At 41.9% G+C, this 25,654-nt stretch overlaps 1 protein-coding gene across 8 annotated transcripts in view; it reads left to right on the top strand.

Moving 5' to 3' along the window:
* The window catches only part of sugct (succinyl-CoA:glutarate-CoA transferase), a 249,022-nt gene that overhangs the window by 21,105 nt on the left and 202,263 nt on the right, over positions 1-25,654 (top strand). For 4 of the 8 annotated variants that reach the window (XM_041881052.2, XM_041881053.2, XM_041881051.2 and 1 more), the window contains one exon: positions 14,750-14,893. In XM_041881052.2, the coding sequence (XP_041736986.2) occupies positions 14,750-14,893 (144 nt within the window). Of the gene's footprint in view, positions 1-4,360; positions 4,482-9,867; positions 9,960-14,749; positions 14,894-25,654 lie in introns of all 8 variants that reach the window. The other 4 variants (XM_041881048.2, XM_041881047.2, XM_041881046.2 and 1 more) reach the window with 2 other exon arrangements.

Here is a 25,654-nt window from a genome sequence, read left to right as displayed (position 1 = left end):
AATCAGGCCTTCTTGGTCGAATTGCTGCAAAGAAACCACTACTAAAGGACACCAATAAGAAGAAGAGACCTGCTTGGGCCAAGAAACATGAGCAATGGACATTAGACCGGTGGAAATTTGTGCTTTGGTCTGGAGTCCAAATTGGAGATTCTTGGTTCCAACCGCCGTGTCTTTGTGAGACACGGTGTGGGTGAACGGATGATCTCTGCATGTGTATTTCCCACCGTAAAGCATGGAGGAGGAGGTGTTATGGTGGGGGGTGCTTTGCTGGTGTCACTGTCTGTGATTTATTTAGAATTCAAGGCACACTTAACCAGCATGGCTACCACAGCATTCTGCAGCGAAATGCCATCCCATCTGGTTTGGGCTTAGTGGGACTATCATTTGTTTTTCAACAGGACAATGACCCAACACACCTCCAGGCTGTGTAAGGGCTATTTTACCAAGAAGGAGAGTGATGGAGTGCTGCATCAGATGATCTGGCCTCCACAATCCCCCAACCTCAACCGAATTGAGATGGTTTGGGATGAATCGGACGGCAGAGTGAAGGAAAAGCAGCCAACAAGTGCTAAGCGTATGTGGGAACTCCTTCAAGACTGTATGAAAAGCATTCCAGGTGAAGCTGGTTGAGAGAATGCCAAGAGTGTGCAAAGCTGTCATCAAGGCAAAGGGTGGCTATTTGAGGAATCTCAAATATAAAATATATTTTGATTTGTTTAACACTTTTAAAATTACTACTTGATTCCATATGTGTTATTTCATAGTTTTGATGTCTTCACTATTATTCTACAATGTAGAAAATAGTCAAAATAAAGAAAAACCCTTGAATGAGTGGGTGTGTCCAAACTTTTGACTGGAATTGTATTTGGCCTGGCGAAGCGGTTTTATGTGCTGACTGAATTGAAGCTGATAATTATGAGTTTATTTTACTCCGCTGGTCTCGGCTGATCTCTGGAATAAATTACGAGTCCTCACTGTCCGAGACCGAGTCAAGACCTAGTACAAATGTATCCGACACCTAGACAATCAATATGTGGTCTCGAGTACTACAACACTGGGTTGTATATCTCACCTCTTGAAGACCATAGTCAGAAAACAAATTTCAGATTATTCCATGCAAAACAATTGTGCACATTTAGCTCTATCATGAGAGTTACAGTAACTGCATGCTTTTCATGACCAGTAAACATCAATTGTGTCATTTCAGATACGTGAGGGTAGCCACACAATATCTCTCAATATTGGCCACCATTAATTTAATATTTGAGTGATTGTAAAATAAAAGTGAACTATACCTGACAAGTAAGAGTCTCCCGAGTGGCGCAGTGGTCTAAGGCACTGCATCGCAGTGCTAGCTGTGCCACTAGAGATCCTGGTTCGAATCCAGGCTCTGTCGTAGCTGGCCGCGACCGGGAGACCCATGGGGCGGCGCACAATTGGCCCAGCGTCGTCCAGGGTAGGGGAGGGAATGGCCGGCAGGGGATGTAGCTCAGTTGGTAGAGCATGGCGTTTGCAACGCCAGGGTTGTGGGTTCGATAAAATAATGTATGTGCTAACTGTAAGTCGCTCTGGATAAGAGCGTCTGCTAAATGACGTAAATGTAAATGTAAGAGTGGTTTAGGTTTGGTTTCCCATCCTTTGTGGGTTCTGCCTGTTAAGCAGAAGGGTGCATTTGCCGATATATTGTTAGCTGATAATGTTTGCTTTGCAAGCTACCAGTTTACACTTTGTACATTTGGCTAAACATATAGTGGTAAGTAGACCTAATGTACTTTTTTTCTCCAACCAATGTAGGCCTACCTAGCGAACATCCCCTTTTCATCATGTTTTTTTAAGTGTTTCACCATTGCTGCTGACAGATATGATAGGCTACATTGATTGATGGACCACGTCAAATTGGCTAGCTAGCTAACAACAGATCATGTCAATATTGCTAGTTATTAACAAGCTAACTTCCAGGGCATAAATTAGATGGCTATCTAAATATTGTTTGATTTGCTTGCCATCTATAGTGGTGATGACAGCGGTCCTACTGACAATTCTACCAGTACGAGGATTTGCCGATGTCAAGCTCTTTCCAAAAGCCTAATCTCTGATGAAGCAAGCTAATTGGCACATGTTGTTTGCTTAGCTAGCTAGCTACATGCCAAATGGATAGGCAACCCTCACATATCTGAAATTACACGATCAATAGATGTTTACTATCATGAAAATGCAGTTAGTTGCTGTATAACGCTGATAGTTCAGACAATGATCTTCAAGAGGTGATGATATTAAAACCACATAGTTATAGCTAACATTTATTTAACAATCCCTTGAAAACGACACGTAGCTGTCAATGGTTTAGCACAGGTGGGAGTCTCCTTGCCCCCCAGCAGCCAAATCAAACACTCTGCACCATATTGTGACATTTTATTGATAACATCCTATTTTCCACATTACATTCTTATACATGGAATCATGCTAGAATGACCATCACATTCCATTCCAATCTCTCTCCCGATGATGATACAGTGGGGAGAACAAGTATTTGATACACTGCCGATTTTGCAGGTTTTCCTACTTATAAAGCATGTAGAGGTCTGTAATTTGTATCATAGGTACACTTCAACTGTGAGAGATGGAATCTAAAACAAAAATCCAGAAGATCACATTGTATGATTTTTAAGTAATTAATTTGCATTTTATTGCATGACATAAGTATTTGATCACCTACCAACCAATAAGAATTCCGGCTCTCACAGACCTGTTAGTTTTTTTCTTTGAGAAGCCCTCCTGTTCTCCACTCATTACCTGTATTAACTGCACCTGTTTGAACTCGTTACCTGTATAAAAGACACCTGTCCACACACTCAATCAAACAGACTCCAACCTCTCCACAATGGCCAAGATCAGAGAGCTGTGTAAGGACATCAGGGCTAAAATTGTAGACCTGCACAAGGCTGGGATGGGCTACAGGACAATAGGCAAGCAGCTTGGTGAGAAGGCAACAACTGTTGGTGCAATTATTAGAAAATGGAAGAAGTTCAAGATGACGGTCAATCACCCTCAGTCTGGGGCTCCATGCAAGATCTCACCTCGTGGGGCATCAATGATCATGAGGAAGGTGAGGGATCAGCCCAGAACTACACGGCAGGGCCTGGTCAATGACCTGAAGAGAGCTGGGACCACAGTCTCAAAGAAAACCATTAGTAACACACTACGCCGTCATGGATTAAAATCCTGCAGCGCACGCAAGGTCCCCCTGCTCAAGCCAGCGCATGTCCAGGCCCGTCTGAAGTTTGCCAATGACCATCTGGATGATCCAGAGGAGGAATGGGAGAAGGTCATGTGGACTGATGAGACAAAAAAATAGCTTTTTGGTCTAAACTCCACTCGCCGTGTTTGGAGGAATAATAATAATAATAATAATAATATGCCATTTAGCAGACGCTTTTATCCAAAGCGACTTACAGTCATGTGTGCATACGTTTTTTGTGTATGGGTGGTCCCGGGGATCGAACCCACTACCTTGGCGTTACAAGCGCCGTGCTCTACCAGCTGAGCTACAGAGGATGAGTACAACCCCAAGAACACCATCCCAACCGTGAAGCATGGAGGTGGAAACATCATTCTTTGTGGATGCTTTTCTGCAAAGGGGACAGGACGACTGCACCGTATTGAGGGGAGGATGGATGGGGCCATGTATCGCGAGATCTTGGCCAACAACCTCCTTCCCTCAGTAAGAGCATTGAAGATGGGTCGTGGCTGGGTCTTCCAGCATGACAACGACCCGAAACACACAGCCAGGGCAACTAAGGAGTGGCTCAGTAAGAAGCATCTCAAGGTCCTGGAGTGGCCTAGCCAGTCTCCAGACCTGAACCCAATAGAAAATCTTTGGAGGGAGCTGAAAGTCCGTATTGCCCAGCGACAGCCCCGAAACCTGAAGGATCTGGAGAAGGTCTGTATGGAGGAGTGGGCCAAAATCCCTGCTGCAGTGTGTGCAAACCTGGTCAAGACCTACAGGAAACGTATGATCTCTGTAATTGCAAACAAAGGTTTCTGTACCAAATATTAAGTTCTGCTTTTCTGATGTATCAAATACTTATGTCATGCAATAAAATGCAAATTAATTACTTAATAATCATACAATGTGATTTTCTGGAATTTTGTTTTAGATTCCGTCTCTCACAGTGGAAGTGTACCTATGATAAAAATTACAGACCTCTACATGCTTTGTAAGTAGGAAAACCTGCAAAATCGGCAGTGTATCAAATACTTGTTCTCCCCACTGTATGTGTGTGCATTGACATTTCAAATGAAGATTTGGGTGACAATATACAGCACAGTAGAAACAGACGTAATGGGCTGCATTCCTCAGCTTGCAGGGATGTGTGATGTCCTTGTGGAAAACTATCTACCTGGAAAGCTTGATCAGATGGGCCTTGGCTATGACGATGTACACAAAGCAGCCCCGAAACTGGTGTATTGCTCTATTTCAGGTACCTACCTCTGGCGCTGTCCTCATTCCTCTACACACAGCTTTCAAATACTTAGATTGAACACAACATACACCTTTATGTAACTCAATTTCTGTGATCAACATGTATGAAATACTTAGCATCAGAAAACCTAATCAAATCTCTGAATTGTTTTGATTGGAATCCCATTTCCACTCCCTGAATGTAATGTATGGAAAGGGAATTGACCCCAACCCTGGGTTTTAGCTAGTCAAAGTGAGTGTGTATGGTGTGGGAGAGCTGTAGTTTATGGTTTGCAAATTCTTAATTAAGGAAATGTAATGACTGGGTAACAATTTCTCATCCGTTATGTTGATGCATCTAAAGAGTACTCTTTTTGGTTTTGCATGCTGTCAATCTTTACTATCCATGTTTTCAATTCATTTTGGGCCTTGTGAAAAGGCCCATTTCAGTTTACTGTCTGCATTATTCACTCGTAAAGCAAGTGGAGCTTTATGCGAAAATTGCTCTGTTGCCACACTAATCTGTAACTGATGGCGTATGTCCCATGCTAGCTCTCTGAGATTGGTTTAGCGTGTGTGCACGCTGTAAATCCTGGAATCTTGTCACGCTCTATCCAAAAGCCCACGTCACTGTCTCCTGTGCAGTGATGTCGTGTCACCTTGGGATACCCGTCTGTGTTGAAGTGATATTGCTATATGTTATCATGGGCCTTTTGCGTCAAATCAGATCAAAGCATAGTTCTCATAAATGGTCACTAGAGGGAGCCTAACACCCTAGTGAACCTGCATTCCCCTGAATTTCTAGTTTCTTCAAACACCACAGTGTCAAGATAAAGTGTTTAAATAAAGTGTCAACCATGAGTTCATACCTCCTGTCTTAGTACCCAGATACATCAGATGTGGTGAGTTGGTTTAAGATTTGCCATTGAATTCCCTGTGGTAAGGAAAGCAATGAATGGCAGATAGTTTTAATATCCCCAAGTCTTGTTGGAAGATTACTTCTGTTGCCAAATTCCCAAGCCCCCTTTCTTGTTAAATGCTGGAGACATTACCCACGAGCCCTTAGTAAATTGTGGATGGTAAATACTACATTGAAATTGGAAAGATTTACAATGCTCATGTTGAGATGTTTAATTTAGCTGGATTTAGTCAGCTTCCTTTTGTGAATCTGTAACTAATGTGTTTTGATTAGCTTCATGTGGCCTTTGCCTCATAAACCATTTGAGTTTTTTGATGCCTCCAGATATTTATAGAATTGCTTTTTCAACCTTATTTATATCCATATACAGTTTCAATTCCAATGTTTTTAAAAAGTGTTCTTATCTTTAGTCTCAGCAGACCACCTAGCTCTTTTTTTCAGAATTAAGAAATTTAACCTCCAGGATAAGACAAACATTTAGGAAAATATACCTTTTTTATCCACCCCTATTTTTGATTTACCTTCATAGCTTTATGCTGCAATCAAGTGAAAAGGAAACCATTGATATGCCTGTGACAGTTTAAAATACATTTTAGTTCACTTAATGAGCCTGCTTGCAGTGGGCCTCTTGCAATCACTCCATCATTTTCATGGGTTAAAGTAAAAAACAAAGTCGTTGTCATTCTCTGCAGCTTGACCAACACAGAGTTCCACTAGCATTAGCTCTGTTTCAGTTAGCCGCAGTCCATTGTTCCATCTTGCTGAGTTTAAGCCCATTTCAGTACAAGGTGAGAAGGGATAAAGTGAGCCTGTCATGGTTCTGCAGTCGACAGCATTTTCTTCTCCTTGAGCTCTATATCGAGTGAGTAGGTTTGGTTGTCGTGAGCCTCTCCCCACACCCTGAGGTCATTAAGAGCACTTATTGTGGTGTGAAGCTGTTAAAATCTAAGGCCATCCACTCATTACACAGTTACATTGCATATTGCATACTGAAGCACCCCACTGTTTTAGTAGTTAGAGCATTTACCTGGGGAGTGAGGAGAGTCACACGTTTTTATTTAGCACTTATTTTTCGGTAAGTTTTTGAATTTCATCTGCTGTGACACAATTGGACCTAGTGCTTTTTCTATACAGCAGCCTGGGAAGATGGTTTTGATTTTACACTGCTTTACATATAAGCTCATCTGGTATTGCCTATTTTAGATTTAGAAGTAAACCATATTTGAAAGAGACATACCACCAAGACTTATTCCTGCTTCAGGCCCCAAGGGACACTTTTTGAATATTTGAGGTACAGAGGGACTAGGGTCCTCGCTCCACAGAAGCAATGAAACTTTTCTAATTTTATCATCAGGGCTTAATTTCTTTGCAGCAAATTCAAGTGGATATTAACTGCCGTCTGAGAACGCAAGTTATTGTCAACATGTGTCCTTCATTAATAGGGCCCTCATTACTGAAAGTGTTGAGGTTTTCTAGGAAAATTCCATTCTTGTTGTGTCAGTTACCCAAGCAAACCCTGATCTTTCTTTAATAATTATTGTATTGTGATCAACATGAGAGATCAGTGAAGAAATAATGACACTAATGATCATCAAATAACAAAAGTGGTTAATGGCTTTTAGTGGCTTTAATCATAGTTGGTAATGGAATAATGATTGATTAGTGATTGTAGAAGTAAAACAATTACCCATAGCTGCAGTGGCGGATGAAACCGTAAAAGCAAGCGGCAGTTTTAGTGTCAGAAGTGGTTGAATTCTTCCAATATATTTAGCCTGCTGTTTCTTAAAATGACAAACTAGCCTTGCATGATATGTCCTTGCCAGTAACTTACATCGCATTGTCACCCAAAAATATACTGCCTAATAGAATATTGTGCATTTCTTTCTCTTTTCCTTAAAAGGTTTATACAGACACACATAGTCAAGCTATGTTGTGACCTCTGTACAGGACGCTATGCTCCTGACAAAACATGGCTTAAACACTTTGTGGCCACACATGTCTGCCCAGTTTGTTTCCAAGAATCGAATTCGAAGACCGTGAAATATGGTTAGATTTTTTTCCTGGAGTGCTTATTTTGATTGGGTTGCAGTGGCTATAGCTTAGTACACGTAAACACTCCTGATTATCTTCTGCAATGTCCTCAATGTATTCCTTAAAAACATATCTTGTCTGTATAAGGTGGGACCTTGTAAGCTAAAAGTTACTTGTTATTATTGAATTAATTACCTCTTGAGCTGACAAAAATCATAGTCGCCGAAATCAGGTAGTAGGCTGTTTTAAAGAAAAAAAAAGGTTTTGTTTTTATTGGATAAAACTGCCCGAAATATAAGTATGACATATGGCTGGTTTCAGCTCGCCACTGTGCTTCCAATGGTGTGCATTATACTGCAATATAGTGGATGTCAGCGGTACTACACAACCTAGTTTTAGAATCTCTGCTAAATGTTCATTGTCTCAGAGGCTCATGTGATGTCCACAGCTATAGATGGAGTTCCGTGTGAGGTAGAGAGAACTGCAAGATAATGTTTTACTCGTCTGGTCTGGGAGAAACCAAAAAAATGCAATTAGTCTCTGTAGGAATTTACATTTGCCCACCAGACTTCTTAAAGGTAGACTCAGCTATATGACATATGTGCAAAAAGTAAACCGCATAGTGGGTACATTTCCACAGCAACTAAGAGCGTTGAAGTGCAAGGCTAAACTTCTCAGCTGTTTTGGTCCCTTACCTACAGTACCACGCTCTAACAGCGTGAAGCGAATCCATGCACATATGCTGTGTGAGAGTGAAGTCTTGCATCTCGCTCTTCACAATATCTGCGGTGCTGCTTTTGGCAAACGTCATTTTGCAGAGTCTACCTTTAAAAGGTAATTAAATATGCGTGTGTTTGTCTGATATGGACAGAAGTTGGACCAAACTATCTATCTCTCTATCTATCTCTTTTTACAATGACTTAAAGCTTCATAATACATTTTAACGGTATAAGACAATCCTTCATGTCATGAACCCTCTGTTTGAAGGAATATGTGTAAAGGATTCACATTAATAATTCATGTAATCTTTTATTTGATACTCAAGATTTTTATAGAAAAAAACTACAGATTTGTATCATGTATTTGAGCCTGTGCTGTGCCAATTCATTAAGTCTTACACAAATATGACCTGTCCACTGTATTCTACAGCTCCCAAGCTCTCTGTGGATATAAGGGTTTACTAGTCTATTCTTTATGGCCCCTCTCTATACTTGATTTTATCCCGGAATAGCAAATATTGGTGAGAATCGCTTCAAGGCTGTCAGCTCAAGATTACATTTGCCCAGTGTTGACACGAGACAACAGAGTTGCAATTGTGTTTACTTTGTGTAAAGGGGTTCATTATTTAGTGTTGACTTTTCGAAAGGGTTAATACCATGCTGCTGTTGTACAGTACAGAGGGGTTAGATGGTTTGTGTGTGTTTCACATTGGGGTAAAACATTTCTGCCATGGTATAGAGAGGGAAAGGTTTTGTGCTGAGGCTACAGAGTAAAGCTACAACGTGACTTTTTGGGCAACCCGGCCAAATTCACGTAGAAATGTGAGTTATAGATCTGTCATCATTGAAAGCAAGTCTAAGAAGTCAACATGGGCCAGCATCCCAGCATAGTCCCCTGTAGCTCAGTTGGTAGAGCATTGCGCTTGCAATGCCAGGGTTGTGGGTTCGTTTCCCACGGGGGGCCAGTATGAAAAATGTATGCACTCACTAAGTGTAAGTCGCTCTGGATAAGAGCGTCTGCTAAATGACTAAAATGTAAATGTAAGAAGCTTTAGATCTGTTCTATGTGTGCTATTTCTTTGCTTCTAGTTCTTAAAGTGGCAATATGTAACTTTGGGCGACGCTGACCAAATACACATAGAAATGTGAGTTATAGATCTATCACTCTACTTGAAAGCAATACTAAGTAACGGTAGATATGTTCTATGTGTACTATTTCTATGCTTCCCATTCTTAAGTTTTGTTTTCTCATCTTTTACTTTCGGTTTTGTACACCAGCTTCAAACAGCTGAAACAACAATATTTTTGGTTATGGAAAATATATTTCACGGCGGGTTAGATGGTAAAATGATTATCTACACTATACTTGCTTATTTTGTCACATAAACTGAAATTAGGCTAAATATTATGAGTTTTAGCAACCAGGAAATGGCATAGCGATTTCTGCATAGTGCACTTTAATTACCCATCACATGTTAGTGTGCTTCTGGCTTAATCTATGAACACGATCAGTCGGCTCGGGGATTCAAACCAGCGACCTTTCGGTTACTGGACCAACGCTCTTAACCGCTAGGCTACCTGCTGCCCTAATTTCTGTAAAATAAAGCAATAAGGCCAAAGGGGGCATGGTTTATTGTAAATATAACACGGCCTAGGGATGTTCTTAGGCCTGACTCCAAAGTCCTGCTATGGGAGAGCCATAAAGTGTGTGTGTGTGTATGTGTGTTGGTTCTAAGGCTATGGACAAACTGGGCCGCTGTCCCAGCGACCAGGGTATGACTCAATCGCCTCTGCTGTCTCTGGCATGATGCACATCACTGGCCCTGAGGTGAGTATGTTTCTCTCCCCAAGATATACACTGAGTGTACAAAACATTAGGAATACCTTCCTAATATTGAGTTGCACCCCCTTTTGCCCTCAGAACAGCCTCAATTCGTTGGGACATGGACTCTACAAGGTGTTGAAAGCATTCCATAGGGATGCTGGCCCATGTTGACTCCAATGCTTCCCACAGTTGTGTAAAGTTGGCTGGAAGTCCTTTGGGTGGTGGACCAATCTTAAGACACACGGGAAACTGTTGAGCATTAAAAACCCAGCAGCGTTGCAGTTCTTGACACAAACTGGTGTGCCTGGCATTTTTTGTCTTGCCCATTCATTCTCTGAATGGCACACATACACAATCCAGGCTTCAAAATCATTCTTTAACCTGTCTCCTCCCCTTCATCTACACTGATTTGAAGTTGATTTAACAAGTGACATCAATAAGGGATCATAGCTTTCACCTGGTCAGTCTATGTCATGGAAAGAGCAGGTTTCCTTAATGTTTTGCATACTCAACTTACATATTTTACTTTTTACTTTGACATACAAGACGTATGTTTATTTATACAGTAATTATAATTCAGCGTTTCCTCACCTGGGATTTGAACTCACAACCTCTTGGTTCACGGCGTTCCGATCTTTCTGCTATGCCACCACATCTGTGTCAATGACGGATTTTACCTGTATTCTTACACTTTGGACTTCAATATTAAATCTCAGCTTTGTTAAAAATACACCCAAGAACAACTATTATTTATCATGGTGATTCAGGAGCAACATTGAAACAGAATAATATGCCCCACCAACATAAGACAACTATACTGAACAAAAATATAAATGCAACATGTAAAGTGTTGGTCCCATGTTTCATGAGCTGAAATAAAAGAACCCAGAAATGTCCTAAATGCACAAAAAGCTTATTTCTCTCAAATGTTGTGCACAAATGTGTTTACATCCGTGTTAGTGAGCATTTCTCCTTTGCCAAGGTAATCCATCCACCTGTCAGGTGTGGCATATTAAGAAGCTGATTTAAACAGCATGATCATTACACAGGTGCACACTGTACTGGGGACAATAAAAGGTCACTCTAAAATGTGCAGTTTTGTCACACAACACAATGCGATATCTCAAGTTTTGAGGGAGCGTGCAATTGACATGCTGACTGCAGGAATGTCCAACAGAGATGTGGCCAGAAAATGTAATGTTCATTTCTCTACCATAAGCCGCCTCCAACGTCGTTTTAGAGACTTTGGGAATACGTCCAACTGGCCTCACAAGTGCAGACCATGTGTAACCATGCCAGCCGAAGATCTCCACATCAGGCTTCTTCATCTGCGTGATCGTCTGAGACCTGCCACCCGGACAGCTGATGAAACTGTGGGTTTGCAGAACCGAAGAAATTCTGTACAAACTGTCAGAAATGTCTCAAGGAAGCTCATCTGCCTGCTCATCATCCTCACCAGGGTCTTGACCTGACTGTAGTTCGTCGTCGTGACCGACTTCAGTGGGCAAATGCTCACCTTCGATGGCCACTGGCACGCTGGAGAAGTGTGCTCTTCACGATTTCAACTGTACCGGGCAGATGTTGACGCCAATGCTTCCCACAATTGTCTCAAGTTGGCTGGATGTCCTTTGGGTGGTAGCCCATTATTGATACACATTGGAAACTGTTGAGCGTGAAAAACCCAGCAGCGTTGCAGTTCTTGACACAAACCGGTGCGCCTGGCACATACTACCATACCCCATTCAAAGGTACTTACATTTCTTATCTTTCCAAGAGGTGTTGAGTGGTCTAGTCTCAGTCCTGACTTAAATCTGCTTACAATTTTTAGAGACTAGGTTTAAATATCGCTGTCCATCAATGATCCCCATCCAAATTTACTGAGCCTGAGCAATTCTGACAAAATGATGGATAAGAGTTGTGCAAAGTTGTTAAAGTCTTAATGAAAAATGATTCACAGCTGTAATGGCTGCCAATGGTGCTTCCATCAAGTATTAACTCATACATGTGAGATCACAACTCATTTTGACCAAGATGGCGTAGCAGTGCGGTCGTGCACTCTGTCCGTGTAAATAGCCTGTTTTTTGTCTCTTTCGTATAAATATTTCTCAATCACACTTTTCATCTTTTCAACTAAATATACTTTCCTGCAACCCGCCTCACCCAATGTGGAACGGATTCTATTATTTATTTTACCTTTTTATCCAGAACCTCCGGTAGAAACTAGCCAGCTAGCCAGCTAACTAGCTAACTAGCTACTTGCTATTAGCCACCGTTAGCGGTTTGTCACCATTGTCCGTGACCTGCACTACCTACCAGCCAGCTCTAGCCTGGACTATTATCGGCCAGTCTGCACTGTCTGCACAGCGCGCTATCGACCAAGAACATATCGGATTTTCTGCCGGAATCACTGAATCACTGGACCTTAACACCGGATCATCGCAACTAGCTAGCTGCAACCGAATGGATGTTGTTGGCTAATCACCACCGCCCCGAAGCAAGCACCAGTTAGCCTTGAGCTAGCCTCGAGCCAGGCCCATCTCCCGGCTATCTACCTCTCTGTCAACCGGACGGGACCTCCTAGTGTCGACACGGAGCCCCGCCGATCCATCACGACTGGTCTGCCAACGTAATCGTCTGATGTGGTTTCAACAGGCTATCTGCTAGCCCCGGCCCGCTAGTACACGCAATCAACAGCCGTGCTTCCTGCTCACCTGTGCTGTAGCAGCCATTCGATCTGCTCCCGGACTCACCTATTACTGTTCACTGGAGCTTATGATCACTCAGCTGCACAGCTGATGCCTGCTGGACTTTTCCTTTACACGGTACCCCCATCCTGTTTATCTGTCCTGTTTATCTGTTTAGCCTCAGCCCAAACTTTCGTCGCAATTACCAGTTGTTGTCTTAGCTCTCTCGAATAACACCTGTGATTGCTTTATGCCTCTCTCCCATGTCAATATGCCTTGCCTATTGCTGTTCCGGTTAGTTCTTATTATACCATTTCACTGTAGAGCCCCCAGTCCCGCTCAACCAGCCTCAGAGAGCTCCTTTGTCCCACCCCCCATACACGCGGAGACTGGCTCAATCGGTGCCTCCAGTGATGCTATCTCTTTCATCGTTACCCAACACTTAGGTTTACCTCCACTGTACTCATATCCTTCCATATCCTTGTCTGTACATAATGCCCTGAATCTATTCCACAACGCCCGGAAATCTGCCCCTTTTATTCTCTGTACCCAACGCACTAGAAGACCAGTTCTTAAAGCCTTTAGCCGTATCCTTATTCTACTCCTCCTCTGTTCCTCTGGTGATGTAGAGGTTAACCCAGGCCCTGTAGCCCCCAGTATCACTCCTTCTCCCCAGGCGCTATCATTTGTTAACTTCTGTAACCGTGGTCCTCTGTAGCTCAGCTGGTAGAGCACAGCGCTTGTAACGCCAAGGTAGTGGGTTCGATCCCCGGGACCACCCATACACAAAAATGTATGCACGCATGACTGTAAGTCGCTTTGGATAAAAGCGTCTGCTAAATGGCTTATTATTATTATTATTATTATTAACCGTAAAAGCCTTGGTTTTTTGCATGTTAACATCAGAAGCGTCCTCCCTAAGTTTGAGTTACTCACTGCGTTAGCCTACTCCGCCAACCCTGATGTTCTAGCAGTGTCTGAATCCTGGCTTAGGAAGACCACCAAAAATTCTGAAATTTCCATCCCCAACTACAACATTTTTTGTCTAGATAAAACTGCCAAAGGGGCAGAGTTGCAATCTACTGTAGAGAGAGCCTGCAGAGCTCTATCATACTATCCAGGTCTGTGCCCAAACAGTTTGAGCTTCTACTTCTAAAATTCCACCTCTTCAGAAATATGTATATCACTGTTGCCGCTTGCTACAGACCCCCCTCAGTCCCCAGCTGTGTCCTGGACACCATATGTGAATTGATTGCTCCCCATCTATCCTCAGAGTTTGTACTGCTTGGTGACCTAAACTGGGATATGCTTAACACCCCGGCCGTCCTACAATCTAAACTAGATGCCCTCAATCTCACACAAATTATCAAGGAACCTACCAGGTACAACCCTAAATTATCCTGACTAATTTACCCTCTAAATACACAGCTGTCTTCAACCAGGACCTCAGCGATCACTGCCTCATTGCCTGCGTCCGTAATGGGTCCGCGGTCAAACGACCACCCCTCATCACTGTCAAACGCTCCCTAAAACACTTCAACGAGCAGGCCTTTCTAATTGACCTGGCCCGGGTATCCTGGATGGATATTGACCTCATTCCGTCAGTAGAGGATGCCTGGTTGTTCTTTAAAAGTGCTTTCCTCTCCATCTTAAATAAGCATGCCCCATTCAAACAATTCCGAACTAAGAACAGATATAGCCCCTGGTTCACCCCAGACTTAACTGCCCTTCACCAGCACAAAAACATCCTGTGGCGTACTGCATTAGCGTCGAACAGCATTAGCATCGAACAGCGCCCGCGATATGCAACTTTTCAGGGAAGTCAGGAACCATTATACACAATCAGTTAGGAAAGCAAAGGCTAGCTTTTTCAAACAGAAATTTGCATCCTGTAGCACTAACTCCAAAAATGTATACATTCACTACTGTAAGTTGCTTTGGATAGAAGTGTCTGCTTAATGGCATATATTATCATTTCTATGACTTCTGATTTGATTCTAATGATTTCTGGGCTTGAATTACTGGTTAATGATGTAGGTTAATGACATAGGTAAGGTTAAGAATTTCTCAAGATTGTTCTTTTTTTTTTTTTCCTGCTCTGTTGCCCAGGATGGGGACCCAGTCAGGCCGGGCGTAGCAATGACCGACCTGGCCACGGGACTCTACACCCACGGAGCCATCATGGCTGCCCTGCTGCAGAGACACAAGACAGGAAGGGGTGTTCACATTGACTGCAACCTGCTTTCCACCCAGGTAACTCACGTTTACCACCAGCCCGGTTGAATCCAGTCCCTTAATAATACTCTTGAATGATATGGCAAAATGTAGATTTCTGCCTAAATAGACATACCCAAAAGTAATAACTGATAATGCTGCATAGTTTTAGAAAGATCTGGAACTCACCTTTTTGGTAAAAATAGTTATAAATTGCTGAGGTCTACTCGCTTTTGAAGACAAGCTCAAGTACATAGTACAAATATTATATAAATATGAAAAATCATATGATTTTTTCCCTGTTCAGTTAGTGGGGCAATAGAGCTTGAAATGACTGAAATGCTTTCTAAATATAGTAACAATCAAATTATAAACGACTTACTATAATATTTCACCTTTCGTATAACTGTAAAATAAATATGATCATACCTAGTGATACATTTAAAAAAAATAACGTACTCTTGGAATGATCTTTTTTTAACTACTTAGCATCTCGTTTGAATGGCTTAGTATCTGGTTCGAATTACTTAGTATCTCGTTCAAACAAGATACTAAGTCATTTGAACAACTTAATTGTTATTTTGTCTAATTAGACCTAATTTGTTATATAGCTTTTTTTTGTCTGCTCGAATTATGCTCTGCTCCTCGCTCCACTTTCCCACTTACAAGCTCTGGCATTCAAAAGCCATTACATTTACATTTACATTTACGTCATTTAGCAGACGCTCTTATCCAGAACGACTTACAAATTGGTGCATTCAACTTATGATAGCCAGTGGGACAACCACTTTTTTTTATGGGGGGATGGAGGAGGGGGGGGGGGTAGAAGGATTACTTTTATACTATTCCAGGTATTCCTTAAAGAGGTAGGGTTTCAAGTTTCTCCGGAAGGTGGTCAGTGATTCCGCTGTCCTGGCATCGTGGGGGAGCTTGTTCCACCATTGGGGTGCCAGAGCAGCAAATAGCTTTGACTGGGCTGAGCGGGAACTGTGCTTCCGTAGAAGTAGTGGGGCTAGCAGGCCAGAGGTGGATGAACGTAGTGCCCTCGTTTGGGTGTAGGGTCTGATCAGAGCCTGAAGGTAAGGAGGTGCCGTTCCCCTCACAGCTCCGTAGGCAAGCACCATGGTCTTGTAGTAGATGCGAGCCTCAACTGGAAGCCAGGGGAGTGTGCGGAGGAGCAGGGTGACATGAGAGAACTTGGGAAGGTTGAACACCAGACGGGCTGCAGCGTTCTGGATAAGTTGTAGAATAATCATATCAATGGATGGAATCATTGAATTAATGGCTGCAGCAACCATTACACGGTCTGACAAGCTGCATAACAAAATTATTATTAGACAAAATAACAACTAAGTCATTCAAATGAGATGATAAGTAGTTCAAACGACTTAGCATCTTGTTTGAGCGACTTAGTAAAACTTTTTTTTTTTTTTTTTACACTTTTTTTTAAACTAATTCGTTCGAACGAGATACTAAGTCATTCAAACGAGAATTCCAAGAGTACATTTTTTTTTAATTTTTGGGCTTTTGGTTTCAGGTCTTCCGTAAAAGTGGTCATGTTTCAATTCTACAAAATTATTTTGTATGTTTTCTTGTTGAGAGCTATAAATCCGCCGGAGAACATTCCAGCGACATTAAACTACTATTGTTACATCCGCTACACTCTCCCGTTTCATATGTACTATTGCAAGCGTGAGTTTCACAGGCACAATTGCACTTGCAATAGCACATATGAATCGGGACAACCAGCGCTTTTAGGGATTGAAAGGCAATTGATTTGTGCTGTTCACAGATCACGCTGTATACTGAAATATCAGTCGGAACTGGTCAAGAACGGCTCAAAGTCCCCTATGTAGGGGACTTAACATCTGAGGTTTTTAATTGTAATTTATCCTCTTCCTCTGGAAATGTGAAGGTGCTCAATAATAACAATGAAAGGAGTTCAGTCAAAAATAACACGTAATAGTAAAGGTAATATGCATAGAAATAATTAACTGTATTTACAGTGCCTTCAGAAAATATTCACACCCATAATGTCAAACTGGAACTACAATATGTTTTTCAACATATTTACAAATGAATTAAAAATGAAAAGCTGAAATGTCTTTAGTCGATAAGTATTCAACCCCTTTGTTATGGCAAGCCTCAATAAGTTCAGGAGTAAAAATGTGCTAAACAAGTCGCATAATAAGTTGCATGGACTCACTCTGTGTGCAATAAGTGTTTAACATGATTTTCGAATGACTACCTCATCTCTGTACCCCACACATACAATTATCTGTAAGATTCTCAGTCGAGCAGTGCATTTCAAACACAGATTCAACCACAAAGACCAGGGAGGTTTTCCAATTCCTTACACATAAAATAATAATAATAAAAAAACAACATTCAAAAAAGACATTGAATATCCCTTTGAGCATGGTGACGTTATCAATTACACTTTGGTTGGTGTATCAATACACCCAGTTACTACAAATATACAGGTGTCCTGAGAGGAAGGAAACCGCTCAGGGATTTCACCATGAGGCCAATGCTAACCTTAAAACAGTTAGAATTTAATGGCTGTGATAGGAGAAAACTGAGGATGGATAAACAACATTGTAGCTACTACACAATACTAACCTGATTGACTGAGTGAAAACAAGGAAACCTGTAGAGAATAAAAAATATTTCAACATGCATCCTGTTTGCAACAAGGCACTAAAGTAATACTGCAAACAATTTGGCAAAGCAATTTAACTTAAATCTGCTTGAAGATCTATGACAAGACCTGAAAAATGGTTGTCTAGCAATGATCAACAACCAATTTGACAGAGCTTGAAGAATTTTGAAAAGAATAATGGGCAAATGTTGCACTATCCAGTTGTGGAAAGCTCTTAGACTTAACCAGAAAGACTCACAGCTGTAATCACTGCCAAAGGTGATTCTAACATGTATTGACTCAGGGGGTTGAATACTTATCTAATCAAGATATATTCATTTGTTACTTTTTTTTACTTTGACAAAGTATTTTGTGTAGATAGTTGAAATAAATGACAATTAAATCCATTTTAATCCCATTGTGTAACACAACAAAATGTGGAAAAAGTCGAGGGGTGTGAATGCACTCTGATGGCACTGTACACTTTATTTACAAATAGAAAGTGGGTAGTGACTTGCTCACGCAGTCAAATTAATTGTATTTAATAGAACACCAGCGTTGAGTGTGTGTGTGAGAGAATTCTGAGTGTGTGTTGTGTGTGTTCATAGGTGTTTTGTGTGTAAGGGTTGGATGTGTGGGTAGTCAGTGCAAATTGTCTCTAAGGTGCAGATAGTCTCTAAGGTGCAGGTCTCTGCAGGGACACATCTAGGATTAGCTGTTCAGCATTCTGAGAGCCTGGTGGTAGAAGCTGTCTTGGAGCCTGTTGGTCCGAGACCCAATGCGCCGATACCGCTTGCCAGATGGTAACCGAGTGAACAGTCCGTTGCTCGGGTGACTGGAGTCCTTGACGATCTTTCAGGCCTTCCTCGCCTGGTGTAGATTTACTGGAGGGAAGGCAGCTCGCCCCCAGTGATGTATTGTGCAGCTGTAGAATTTCTTGAGGATCCGAGGGCCCATGCTGAATTTCTTCAGTCGCTGTTGCACCTTCTTCACCACAGTGGTGGTGTGATTGGACCATGTCAGGTCCTCTGTGATGTGCACGCCGAGGAACTTCAAGCTTTTGACCCTCTCCACTGCAACCCCCCCTTTCCTGTATACCACGATCAGCTCCCTGGTTTTGCTGACGTTAAGGGAGAGGCTGTTTTCCTGGCACCACTATGCCAGGGCTCTAACCTCCTTCCTGTAGGCTGTTATTTTCAGGTCTCCAGAGATGTTCGATCAGGTTCAAGTCAGGGCTCTGGCTGGGCCACTCAAGGACATTCAGAGACTTGTCCCAAAGCCATAGTCTTGGCTGTGTGCTTAGGGTCGTTGTCCTGTTGGAAGCTGAACCTTCACCCCAGTCTGTGGTCCTGAGTGCTCTGGAGCAGGTTTTCATCAATGATCTCTCTGTACTTTGCTCTGTTCATCTTTCCCTCGATCCTGACTAGTCTCCCAGTCCCTGCCGCTGAAAAACATCCCCACAGCATGATGCTGCCACCGCCATGCTTCACCGTAGGGTTGGTGCCAGGTTTCCTCCAGACGTAATGCTTGGCATTCAGGCCAAATAGTAAAATCTTGGTTTCATCAGAACAGAGAATCTTGTTTCTCATGGTCTGAATCCTTTAGGTGTCTTTTGGCAAACTCCAAGCGGGCTGTCATGTGCCTTTTACTGAGGAGTGGCTTCCGTCTGGCCACTCTACCATAAAGGCCTGATTGGTGGAGGGCTGCAGATGGTTGTCCTTCTGGAAGGTTCTCCCATTTCCACAGATTAACTCTGGAGCTCTCCCAGAGTGACCATTGGGTTCTTGGTCACCTCCCTGACCAAGGCCCTTCTCCCCCAATTGCTCAATTTGGCCAAGCGGCCAGCTCAAGGAAGAGTCTTGGTGGTTCTAAACTTATTCCATTTAAGAATGATGGAGGCCACTGTGTTCCTGGGCACCTTCAATGCTGCAGGAAGTGTTGGTACCCTTCCCCAGATCTTTGCCTTGACACAATCCTGTCTCAGAGCTCTACAGACAATTCCTTCGACCTCATGGCTTGGTTTTTGCTCTGACATGCACTGTCAACTGTGGGACCTTATATGGACAGGTGTGTGCCTTTCCAAATCATGTCCAATCAATTGAATTGACCACAGGTGGACTCCAATCAAGTTGTAAAAACATCTCAAGGATGATCAATGGAAACAAGATGCGACTGAGCTCAATTTCAAGTCTCATAGGAAAGGGTCTGAAAACGTACGTAAATAAAGTTTTTCTGTTTTTTACTTTTAATACATTTGCTACAATTTCTAAAAACCTTTTTTCGCTTTGTCATTATGGGCTATTGTGTGTAGATTAATGAGGATTTGTATTTATTTATTATATTATTATTTATTATATTATTATTTAATCCATTTCAGAATAAGGCTTTAACGTAACAAAATGTGGAAAAAGGGAAGGGGTCTGAATACTTTCCGAATGCACTTTGCACAGTATGTAGCTAGCTATATGGTCTCTTGGGTAAATAAATGAAATAAGCTCCAGTAGGCTAATCTTTTTAAGTGTGAACTGTATTACTGTACTGTATTGTATTATACTGTATTATATGGACTGGAATTATGCACCTCGTTCAAACCATGACAAAGCAGGGAGAGAATGTGATTCTGGTGCAGCACAAATTTACAAGTATAGGCTAGCTAATTTAATTTTAATATTGAAATATAATAGGGCCTACTTGTATAATAAGTAGGCTGACGCATATATACCTTTCATAATATTTCCTCTAATTTTATTAGCCTTCCTCCTCTTTCTCTCTCTATTCTTGCTTCATTCCTTCCTCGCTTTCAACATTATCTTCATAATTCTCATGACATGCTTGAATAATATAGGACTTGAATTAGATGCAGAAGGCTTTCACTTCCCTTCATGAAGATTGATTGGTATTGGGTCTGAATAAATAGCTGCTATAGCCTACCACAATCGTGCGTTTGCTCTTTCAAACTAATCGTGAGTTCTATTGGCTGCTGTATTTAACATTCAGCAAACAATGGCTTGCGTCCCTCTTCGAATAGTCTATTGGTATAAGAAATGCGAGAAAAAAAAAGATGTCCAGCTAGCTTTTCCTGCATGCATTTTTTAAGGAGAGAGGCCAGCAGAGCACAGGTGCGTGCGTATTGCGTAAAAGACAGGCTATACGTTAGATTTGTATTATGCATAACCCATCATTCATTAGCTAAATATAAGGCTAGTACTGCATTGAATTTATTACCTGAAAGAGAGAGGCTAGGACATCTATGTATAGGCCTAACAATCTTGAACAGGATGATCTATTTTGGATGCAATTTGAATGGCATTGATGGAGAGAAAGACTGCGAGAGAGTGCTCAAGCGTGCACTGATTTAAAGCAACGATATTCGAGTGATAGGCTGTTTTAAAACTCTGCAGTTGCACATTTTTTTATAATAATCTTTACAATTAAAAGATAAGGTGACCCCCGAAAGCCAGATGGAGATGTGTAAAGAGACAAAATCGGTCTTTATAATACTGTAGCATAGGCTATGCTGCAGCAAATGTAGGCCGACCTGTCACAATAATAAAAGTTACCATGATGAGATGATGGGTCTACATGCATTGTGAACTGCACTCCATACTGAGATGTGCTGTCTGTCCCCACCCTGAGCGTTGATTCATCACGCCGAAGAGAAGCCAGATTTAGTCATCACATATCATTCAACAGTTCCATTCCATTTCACGTCATGCTGTTCATATAAATAATTTATTAGAATTGACCGGTTTCTTACAGTTATTTATCCCGGAAAAAGGGAGTGGTTTTGGGTGGTAAATCTCGGTAACCAGGTTCCCGCCATTCAACCCTAACAGGGAGTACAGGAGGGGGCTGAGCCCGCACCCCTGGGGGTCCCACGTGTTGAGGGTCATCGTGGCGGAGGTGTTGTTGCCTACCCTAACCACCTGGGGTCTGCCTGGCAGGAAGTCCGGGATCCAGTTGCAGAGGGAGGTATTCATATCCAGGACCTTGAGCTTAGTGTTGTTGAACGCTGAGCTGTAGACGATGAACAGCATTCTCACATACTGTAGGTGTTCTTCTTGTCCAGGTGGGATAGGGCAGTGTGTAGAGCAAAAGTGATTGTTTCATGGATCTGTTGGGGCGGTATAAAAATTGGAGTGGGTGCAGGGTGTCAAATCACATCAAATGTTATTTGTCACATGCTTCGTAAACAACAGGTGTAGACTAACACTGCAATGCTTACTTACAGGTAAGGTGGAGCTGATGGGGTCCTTGACCAGCCTCTCAAAACACTTAATGATGACAAAAGTGAGTGCGGTAGTTATTCAGGCAGGTTACCTTAGTTTGCTTAGGTACAGGGACAATGGTAGACATCTTGAACCATGTGGGGATCACAGACAGGGAGAGGTTGAATATGTCCCTGAACACTCCAGCCAGCTGGTCTGCGCATGCTCTGAGGGCGAGGCCAGGAATACCGTCTGGGCCAGCTGCTTTGCGAGTATTCACACACTTGAAGATCTTACTCACGTCTGCCACAGAGATCGAGAGATCGAGAGGGGCCCTGTAGGAGAATCAATGTTGACTACCTCAAAGCGAGCATTGAAAGTGTTTAGCTCGTCTGGGAGAGAGGCATCATTGTTCGCCGCTCAGCTGGTTTTCCCTTTATAGTCCCTGATGGTTTGTAGTCCTTGCCATATGCGTCTCGCGTCGTAGCCGTTGAAATGCAATTCCACTTTTTCCCTGTTCTGTCTTTTTGCATCTTTGATTGATTGCCGGAGGTCGTAACATATTTTTTTTATTCATCCATATCCCCAGAAATCCGACCAGAGTTAAATGCGTTGGTCTTCGCTCTGTTTTGCACGGATGTTGCTATTTACCCATGGTTTCTGGTTGGGATATGTGCACATAGTCATTGTTGGGACAACATCCTCTAAGCACTTCCTGATTAAACCCTGTGATCAAAGCAGTCTTGTAACATAGATTCTGATTGGTCAGACCAGCGTTGAACAGATCTTCCCACGGGCAGGGCTTTTTATCTGTCTCGGAATGGAGAATGACAGTGGTCTAGCATTCTATTCCCACAAGTGAGAGAGGAGATGTGTTGATGGAATTTCGGTAGCAAATTTTTTAAATGTGCTTTATTAAAATCCCCAGCTACAACGAATTTGCGGTTTCCAGTTTGCATGAGTTGTTGATCATGAAACATACCCCTCCTTTGCTCTTGGTGGAAAGAATCCATTCCCACTAAGCATATCATTTGAGCCACAAGACCAAATAAGAAAGTGATACTTGGGAACATACAGAAATAATCTCTCAATGACTGTGCGCAAAGCTTTTCATACGTTTTTGCTGTCTGACCTCACACGGTTTTATTTCATTGGATGTTTTAGAGATCCATCTGACCTAACACTTTCTATTTGCTGAACTGTGTCAGATGTCCTTAAAGGTGCTACACATAGCGATTTAGATGGTACCTACACTATTCAGTGCTTGTTTTCTCACATAAACTGAAATTGAGCGAACTGTGCAGAATTTTTACAAAAAGGAAATTAGCGATTTCCACTAGATAACACAGCCACAAAGTCAGAACCGCTTTCTCAGTTTGACAACCGATGCCGCTCCGGTGCGAGAAATTAATAGGCGAGTATCACAGCCAATCACAACACTGATGGATAAGTAATACTGTGAAACACTGCCATTCCACTGTTAGCGAAATATATATTATGTAAATTTTCTGAAATTACTATGCAAAAATTTTTAAAAATGTGTTAGCGCCTTTAACTTTTAGTTTGATAACTGTTCAGTTAGGAAATGTGCTATGATGTATTTTTAGAAGAAACAAATATTTTGTAGTAAATAAATCCATAATATTTAATGTTTTATACAAAACAAATGGTATGTTTCTCCCCACAGCCAGCTCTTAAGCAGCTACACAGTAAGATTTGGCCATGCATAACCTTTGGTCAACTGTATTATTAGTGCCCACAAGCTTGCTGTTAGGATCACTGTCCATTAGATCCAGTCGTCACAGTGCCTGAGATCTAAAAACACTCGGCATACACTAGACCTGATTCAGTGACTATCAATAGAGATTCTGTCTCCTGTTGAGAGCAGAGACCAGACAGTTCCGGCGCCAAGAACGTAATTCCATTTAAATCAATGGAGTGTGAAGAACGTCCGCGTTTACATGTCGGCCCGGCACTTGCGTCTCTCCTGACAGCATGTTGCCATGATCTCTCAGACAGGGCGAGTTCAAAGCTGGATCAAGTTAGGCCCCTTGGCTGCGTATTAATCGGAGGGATGACACTGTTGCTTTAGGAGAATGGTTTATGTAGTGCTCTCGTTTCTCTCACATCGTAACATGGGACCCATGTGACAATGAAGCTCCACTCGGGTACATTGATAAGGCATGCAGAGTAATCTGTCTAAGACGCAGGCCTTGTTTAAATAGAACTTGGTGCTTTTTAAAATGTCACAAGATGGATAGACTAAACGTATGCCTAACTGACAGGCAGTCAGTGAACTAATTATTCAACTGGCTTGACATTGCCGCAGGGTATCGGTAGATATTAGTTTTGTAGCAGTCTTTACACATTTTGATGACTATGGTTGCTGTACCCTGGAGGCCCCACTGAAGTTAAGGATCCCCATCCTTTGAATGCGAGTGGCCTCACTTGCACTACTAGGCAAAGAGGACATTTGAGATTTACTAAAGCCCTTACAAATAAATGTCCTCCTGAAACAGTACGAGAGCACATTGCGTCGTCTTTGTGAGAAAGATCTATTTTCCTCCCACCAACGCCTGAAACATTCCAGTGCAACTTTTTCTATAGTCTTATCGTGGCAGGTCGACGGAAAAGTAAAGCTCAACAAATATTTGCGAGGGTGTTTTCTGCAGATTGCGGGTGGATTGAACCAAAATACACAAACTAAAGGGGTCCTTCCTCATCTCTTTTCTGGAACTAACCCTAATTCACCCCTTTCTCACAGCAGGTCCTTGTTCTGTGCCAAACATCACTTGGCCAGAGACTGTTATGTCATACAGTGCCTTCAAAGTATTCACACCCCTTTACCTTTTCTACATTTTGTTGTGTTACAGACTGGAATGGATTAAAATTGACTCAATTGAGATTTTGTTACTGGCCTACACACAATACCCCATAATGTCAAAGTGGAATTGTGCTTTTAGACATTTTTACAAATTAATTAAAAATGAAAATCTGAAATGTTTTGAGTCAATAAGTATTCAACCTCTTTGTTATGGCAAGCCTAAATAAGTACAAATTTAAAATTAAAAAGGGTAAAAATAAAAGACATTGAATATCCATTAGAGCATGCTGAAGTTATTAATTACACTTTGGATAGTGTATCAATACACCCAGTAACTACAAAGATACAGGCATCCTTCCTAACTCAGTTGCTAGAGAGGAAGGAAACAGCTCATGGATTTCACCATGAGGCCAGTTAGAGAGTTGAATGGCTGTGATAAAACTGAGGATGGATCAACAACATTGTAGTTACTCCACAATACTAACCTAAATGACAGAGTGAAAAGAAGGAAGCCTGTACAGAGTAAAAATATTCCAAAACATGCATCCTGTTTGAAATAAGGCACTAAAGTAAAACTGCAAAAAATGTGGCAAAGAAATGTACTTTAAGTCCTGAATACAAAGCGTTATGTTTGGGGAAAATCCAACACAACACAACACTTCACTGAGTACCACTCTTAATATTTTCAAGCATGGTGGTGGCTGCATCATGTTATGGGTATGCTTGTCATCGGCAAGCACTAGGGAGTTTTTTAGGGTGAAAAGAAACGGAATAGAACTAAGCACAGGCAAAATCGTAGAGGAAAACCTTGTCTGCTTTCCAACAGACACTGGGAGACATTCACCTTTCAGCAAGACAATAACCTAAAACACAAGGCCAAATCTAGACTGGATTTGCTTACCAAGACGACATTGAATGTTCCTGAGTGGCCTAGTTACAGTTTTGACTTAAATTGGCTTGAAAATCTATGGCAATACTTTAAAATGGTTGTCTACCAATGATGCACAACCAACTTGACAAAGCTTGAAGAATTATTAAATAAGAATAATGTGAAAATATTGTACAATCCAGGTGTGAAAAGCTCTTAGCGAGTTACCCAGAAAGACTCACTACTGTAATCACTGCCA

Source organism: Coregonus clupeaformis, chromosome 7 (genome assembly GCF_020615455.1).
Source record: "Coregonus clupeaformis isolate EN_2021a chromosome 7, ASM2061545v1, whole genome shotgun sequence".
Lineage (NCBI taxonomy): Eukaryota > Metazoa > Chordata > Actinopteri > Salmoniformes > Salmonidae > Coregonus > Coregonus clupeaformis.
This window is presented reverse-complemented; position numbering and strand designations above follow the sequence as displayed.